Genomic DNA, 6000 nt, shown 5'->3' with positions numbered 1-6000 from the left:
AGAGAATTACACGTGGCGGTTCCCAGGAGGGCCTTCTCTGCCGTGGCGCCCGCCTTGTGGAATCTTTCCCCCCCGGAAGTGAGATTAGCTCGATACCTCTTAACATTCTCCAAGTCCCTTAAGACCTGGCTATGTGATCAGGCCTGGGGCTGCCAGGGGACCAGGGAGATTTTATGATGACTCCCTTATTAATTGTATCCCCTCCACTTTGTTTTTAGTTTTTTTAATGTGTCATTGTTTTAATGTCTGTATTTTTGAAATTGTTGTACGCTGCCCAGAGTCACCTTGTGTGAGATGGGCAGCTACATAAATATGAAATATAAATAAGATAAATAAATAAATCATCTTATGGATGTGCAATAGCATTGGCCACCTAAAATAACAGTATGTTCAAAAACTCAGTTCATAATTAAAACGGACCTTTTATTTTCATTGGTAATTAATTTTTCTTGGGCTGCCAGTTGTGAGGGTCAGACTCAAAGAAATCTTTTCTCAGTTCAGTGTACACAAATAGAAAATGCATAGATTTAAACAACTAAATCTAGAATTTACATGGATTTTCACCCAAAGAGAAATGTGTTTGGGAAATTAGGTCATTCCTCCTCCTGAAGCTCTTTCCATGCTCCACACATTTATATAGTTTCTCCGCTGTGTGGATCCTTTTATGGGAAGTAAGATCACTGCTAGTATGAAAGGTCTTTCCACAATCCATGCATTTATGTGGTTTGTCCCCTGTGGATCCTTTTATGTTTAATAAGGTATCTATTTTCACAGAAGTTCTTTCCACACTCCATGCACTTATATGGCTTCTCCCGTGTGGATCCTTTTATGTCTCATAAGGGACGTATTTTCACAGATGTTTTTCCACACTTCATGCACTTATATGGCTTCTCCTCTGTGTGGATCCTTTTATGTCTCATAAGGGATATATTTTTACAGAAGCTCTTTCCACACTCGATGCATTCATGTCATTTTTCCCCTGTGTGGATCGTTTTATGTGAAGTAACGTGATTGCTTGTTGTGAAACTCTTTCCACATTCCAAACACTTATATGGCTTTCCCCCTGTGGGGATACTTTTATGAGAAGTAAGGGACCCATTTTCACAGGAAAGAGTGAAAGTCCAATTGTGATTTTTTGTAAGAGAACTGTTTGTGCTGAAGCTCTTTCCACACTCCATGCACTTATATGGCTTCTCCCCTGTCTGGATCCTTTCATGTGAAGTAACTTTTCGGCTTATTCTGAAAATCTTTCCAGATTCCAAACATTTACATGGCTTCTCCCCTGTGTGGATCCTTTTATGAGAAGTAAGGGACCCATTTTCATAGGAAAGAGTGAAAGTCCAATTGTGATTTTTTCTACTGGCTCTGCAGATATAATCTTCTCCTTTGGTTTGGGTTGGAGAGTGTTCATTTACAACTAATTTATCTTTTAATAGTCTTAGGCTTTTTCCAATATACTTTTCCTTTATTTTTCCTTGTTGGGCAAGAAAGCCTTGCATCTCAGCATCCCTGGAAGATGAGCTTTCCTGATTCCAAATCTTTGACTGGCTTCTCTCATGACTTTCTAGTTGCATCTCTAGTTCCTTGTCCATTCCGCCTCCATGCCTGATCACTTCGAATTTTTCACTAGGATCTTTATTCTCATAGCCATGATCACTTTCAAAAGAAAAGAGAAATGAACATGATAGCAAGGGTGGGGGAAAAGATCAGACTGTACGATTTGCATGTTTGCATGCTTACAATGGCATGGTATACGAATGATAATTTCTATTTTCGTGAGCCATAAAAGCTTTGAAAACATCTACAGCATCCGGTTTGTTTAGAATCATCCTTATATAGTCAAACCTTACCCAGAGTCAGCGTTGAGTTCAGGAAGAATCTGGGGAAACAACAAGGGAGGCCTTAGGAGAAAACCTAACATTTATCGGAGGGTGGTCAATAACAGGAAAGACCAGTGAGAACTAAATCAATTTTGAAATTTGTCCTTTTTTCCTACCCAAACTGCCTTCCATTTGCTATTCATTTTTCTCTGGCCAAAATCAAATGGTTGCAGAGAAAAAATTCTAGAGCTCTTCTATTAACCCTAAACAGCATGTTTGCAATGGAAAAACAGCACCATTTTGCCCTTAACACCCAGGCTCAGGATAGAAATCAAAAGGAAGACAAGTCATTAACCCAATAGCTTGAAGAAATGAGAATCCTTCAGAGGACAGACAGGGAAGCATCTGGGCCCAAAAGAATGAAATCAGTGTGATGGAGCTGAGCATCTCCTCAAGCCAAGGAGTGAGTTTCTCATTGATACCTTTAAAAAGAAATGGAAATATTCACCACAGGAGAAATGGCAGGGGATGCATCTAAGCAGAGAGCCACTGACGTCCTTCCTTCCTTTGAGCAGGAGAAGGCCAGATCTTCTCCTTCCACCCCTCCAAAGAGATGAGCTGATGGCATCTAACTAGAAAATGTCTTTCCAAACTCTCTCATGGGAGAGAAGCAAACCCTTACCCAGAGAGGCCACGTTCCTATAATTTTCCAGCATGACTTCCCAATGCAGCGCTTTCTGGTGAGGATCCAGCTGAGACCGCTCCTCCTTGGAGAAATACACAGCCACCTCCTTGAAGGACATAAGACCCTCCTGAAAAAGGGAAAAAAGAAAAGAGCAGAGCAGAGCAGAGCAGAACAGAACAGAACAGGCCAGGCCAGGAGGATTTGCAAGATCTGTCCTATTTTTTCTCAAATTCCCAAATTCCCAAAGCAAAGATATGCACTAAGTTGAATGGCAATGCTTGGTGGGATTCCAAGGTTTAGGTGAGAAAATGGAAAGAGCCAAAAGCTTTTGACTGAAGAAGTATTTCTGGCAGGCTTGATCAACTTGATTGCTTCTGCAGGCCTTTCAGTGACTTCGTTCGAGTCTTCCCTGTGAGGGAGAGAGAATTTTAAAGTGCAGAATTAATAAAATAGGAGGAGGCATTTTAGAGAAGAGAAGACATACAGAAGATGAGAGAGAGGGGATCTCTCTGGGGAATGGGAGGGCCTTCGATTACCTCCTGAGGTGTCCTTACTTGGATCTTCCTGAGAGATCCTCCTGAAAAATGGGTCCTGAGGGGGACTGGATGGATTGCTCCTTCTCTCAGGATCTCTGATGCCCACAACGGACTTGAAATAGTAGGCAGGAGAAAAGAAGAATTAACAGACATCACACAACATGAAGTGTATTGTAGTTCTCTGAAGACAATTTCAAAGCCCCCAGTGTCCATAAGCAAGGCTGGAAAGTGAGAAAGGAACGGCTGTCCCAAATCTATCTTCTACAATGGATAACGCAAGAATGTCCCACAAGAATTAGTGAAACATCTCCACATATTAGGAATGCCAGAAAACTCTCATCAAGAGGGGTTAAGAATTCAAACACCTTGTTTATTCCATTTAGACACCTTCTGGGCTCCCAAAATGAAGGTCTCTCACCTGCAACTCAACCTGCTCCTTCTGCTCCTCCTCCTGGCTCAGGAGGAAGCCTTCCGCCAGGGCCACAGCCTGGGAGCTGGTCTCTGCTCCGCACTCCCGCACCCAGCTCTCCATCTGCAGGGGCAGAAGGGCCAGGAACTGCTCCAGAACAACCAGGTCCAGCATCTGTGCTTTTGTGTGCTTTTCTGGTCTCAACCATTGATGACAAAGGTAGTGGAGACAGCTGCAAAGTCCTCGGGGACCCTCAGCCTCCTGGTATTGGACGCTCCTGAAGTTCTGGTGCTGAACGTCTGGACGGGTGGTTTCCTCCTCCAGGACCTTCTGCCCAGTTCTTGCCCAGATCTCCCCACAGCTCCCAGGCTGAACAGCAGAAGGGCCTTCTCCACTTCCCTCACTTGCTAAGGGTTGTGTCTCCATTCTTTCTCTATCCTGTAACGCAACTCCAAAGGGGTCTGAGGAATCTTGTGGCTCTCCAAATGCCTTTTCATTCATAGGACTGTTCCTCTAGCTGCAGGAATGACCACAGCAGGCCATTCAGCCCTCTTTGCCCAAGGGAGAATTTTGTCTGTACGCAAAGACCTACAAAAGGCTTCCGGTTTGTGTGTCTGAGATGGAAAAGAAAAGAAAATCCAGGAATTAGAAAGTGATGGATTTCACCATTGATCAACACTCATCCCCATGGAGGGCACCATTTTTCTGAGCTGGTATAGGACTGGGGTGGCATTGAGCAGATAGGAACTGAGGGCCGGGCAGCTGATTAGCATACCTGAATCTTACCTCTTGAGGGTTGCATACTACTAAGCTGCAAGAGGATGATAAGAAGTGTTTATTTGTGTGTTTCTCTGTGTGTGTTGCAAAATAGGGGACTGACTTCCGTCAAGCACTTGGAACACCCAATAAATGCATCTTGGAGCATTTTCTGTTTCTTTTTCTCAGAAGGAAGGGCTGGCTTTTTAAAAACCCATATCTATGTTTCCCTACAAACGGGAGTCACACAATACGTGTGCCAAACCCGAAACAGGTTAAGAAACCCCCAAAGTCCAGTTCAGATACAATGCAATGCCAGTGAAATGAGCCTGGCTCGGGATGTTCTACTTCCCTTTCTTCAGGGTTTGCTTTTAAGAGCCAAGTCACACCAGGACACCCAGGCGGGTTCAGACAACATGCCCTAAACCCAAACAGATCCCCCAACCGCAGGGGCCGAGTTCACACAAAGCACAGGGCTTGAAGGAAGGAAGCTTAAGAGGATCTCCTGGTTCACTCACCCTCCTAAGACGTGTCGAACTGCAGAGGATCCAGCCCAATTTCAGCCTCATCAGCGCATGGTGAGAATGCAGGCACAGTCTTGGGCACCTCCTTCCTTGCAGGGCTTTTCTTCTTCCCTGCTGCAGATTTGCAAGGCAAACTCTCCTTCCTCCCCCAGGGCCTCCTCTGGGTCTCTTCCCTGCAAGACTTCCCTGCAGCCTTTTACCTCCTGCAAAGCTCAAAGGGTTACAGAGAGAGAGTGCAGCTTCCTAGAGAGGCAAGAAGTAGTGATGTCACTCCCTTCCCAACGTCCTCTGAAAAGCCACCTGTGGCCGTCGCCCTCCAGTGGCCCTCCGCTGAAGCGCATGGTGTCCCCTCTCTGCAGAGGGAGCCCCCTGGGGGATGCTGTATGCAATGCAGTACCTCATTCAAAGAGGGGATAAAGGGGATTATTTCCATGGGGTCAGGAGGAAGGGGGCTGTGGTGTCCCCCTGATAAGGAAGCCTTCTCCATCCAGCTGCTTTGGGCAACTTTAGAACATCTCCAAGCTTCCATTTTTAAGAAAGGTTCTGGAGAAAGTTGCGTCCTCATTTAGAGGGAGCAGATGGAGCAAAGGAGCAGACAGGAAATGGAATTCAGCATTTTTCTTACTTAAGAGAGCAAAAATAATCCTGTCTTGATTCTGTATCCCAGAAAAGAGGTCAGTTGGAAACTAAGACAGGGGCAGAGAGGAAGACAAAATTCCTGACCTGGCTTGCCTGAAAGGGCTGATGTTCTGCAACTGCAGAGAGCCTTAGAGGAAGAAGACGATTTGGCTCCTTGGCAATCGGTTTCTGGCTGGGATGCAGGATGGGAATTGCCTTGGTTGCACTTATGGATGACTTATGGAGAGACCAGGATTGGGGGAGTGCAGTCCTCCTAGGTCTCTCATTGGCTTTCGGTACCCCTGACCGTGGCCTTCTTCTGCAACGTGTCCGAGGAAATGCCCTGCTTTGCAGTAGTTCTCCTCCTTCCTGAGGTCCTGATGGTGGAAATCTTCCCTCTCCTTCAAGCAACCGCCTGCCTGTTTATTCCCGGCTCAGAGGTGAATCTCGTAAGCTTTCTTTCTAACAATTTGGCAAGCCACCCAGGAGCCTGAGACTAACTGGGTCAATGGACCGAGCGTGGGAAGTTCACCCAGCCGGCACCAGACCATTTGTCCGCAGGGTGCCGTCCCAGACTCTGCCCGCTTCGACATTCGTAGTAAAAGTAGTTTTGGTTTTGAGCCAAAGAGTGGCTTGAACCTGAGAACCTATC

At 45.7% G+C, this 6000-nt stretch overlaps 2 protein-coding genes across 5 annotated transcripts in view; both read right to left on the bottom strand.

The window, feature by feature from the left end:
- Positions 1-406: 406 nt before the first annotated feature.
- Positions 407-6000, bottom strand: part of LOC148214025 (zinc finger protein 287-like) — a 41689-nt gene continuing 36095 nt past the window's right edge. Inside the window, 2 exon segments of the mRNA XM_088128866.1 lie at positions 407-720; positions 884-1654. Coding sequence (XP_087984992.1) covers positions 542-720; positions 884-1654 — 950 coding nt within the window. The 3' untranslated portion in view covers positions 407-541.
- Positions 1518-4942, bottom strand: LOC112543240 (zinc finger and SCAN domain-containing protein 23-like). 4 transcript variants are annotated; one of them, XR_015793533.1, is made up of 5 exons: positions 4725-4942; positions 3460-4064; positions 3042-3153; positions 2503-2914; positions 1518-1656 (listed from the first exon to the last, which is right to left on the bottom strand). XR_015793533.1 is itself a non-coding variant. In XM_088128925.1 (4 exons), the coding sequence occupies exons 2-4, from the start codon at positions 3949-3951 to the stop codon at positions 2865-2867; spliced, it is 654 nt and encodes a 217-aa protein (XP_087985051.1). In that variant the 5' UTR covers positions 3952-4064; positions 4725-4942; the 3' UTR covers positions 1651-2864. The 4 variants fall into 4 exon arrangements, 3 of the variants coding, with proteins under 3 accessions (XP_087985051.1, XP_087985052.1, XP_087985053.1); XM_088128925.1 differs by having other exon boundaries at positions 1651-2914; XM_088128926.1 differs by having other exon boundaries at positions 1651-2914; positions 3060-3153.

This window comes from Python bivittatus, unplaced genomic scaffold (genome assembly GCF_059951505.1).
Source record: "Python bivittatus isolate LINGU-HERP-01145 unplaced genomic scaffold, Pbiv_v1 ctg000820_np1212, whole genome shotgun sequence".
Classification (NCBI taxonomy): Eukaryota; Metazoa; Chordata; class Lepidosauria; order Squamata; family Pythonidae; genus Python; species Python bivittatus.
Note: the sequence above shows the minus strand (reverse complement) of the source record. Positions and strands in the feature narration are given on the sequence as shown.

Bases quoted from the DNA above. Each gene is read 5' to 3' on its own strand.
- LOC112543240 (XM_088128925.1), bottom strand. From the start codon at position 3,951: ATGAATGAAAAGGCATTTGGAGAGCCACAAGATTCCTCAGACCCCTTT. The intron at 3,154-3,459 runs GTGAGAGACCTT...TACTATTTCAAG, and splicing joins AGGAGCAGGTTGAGTTGCAG to TCCGTTGTGGGCATCAGAGA. The intron at 2,915-3,041 runs GTAATCGAAGGC...TCTCCCTCACAG, and splicing joins AAGTAAGGACACCTCAGGAG to GGAAGACTCGAACGAAGTCA.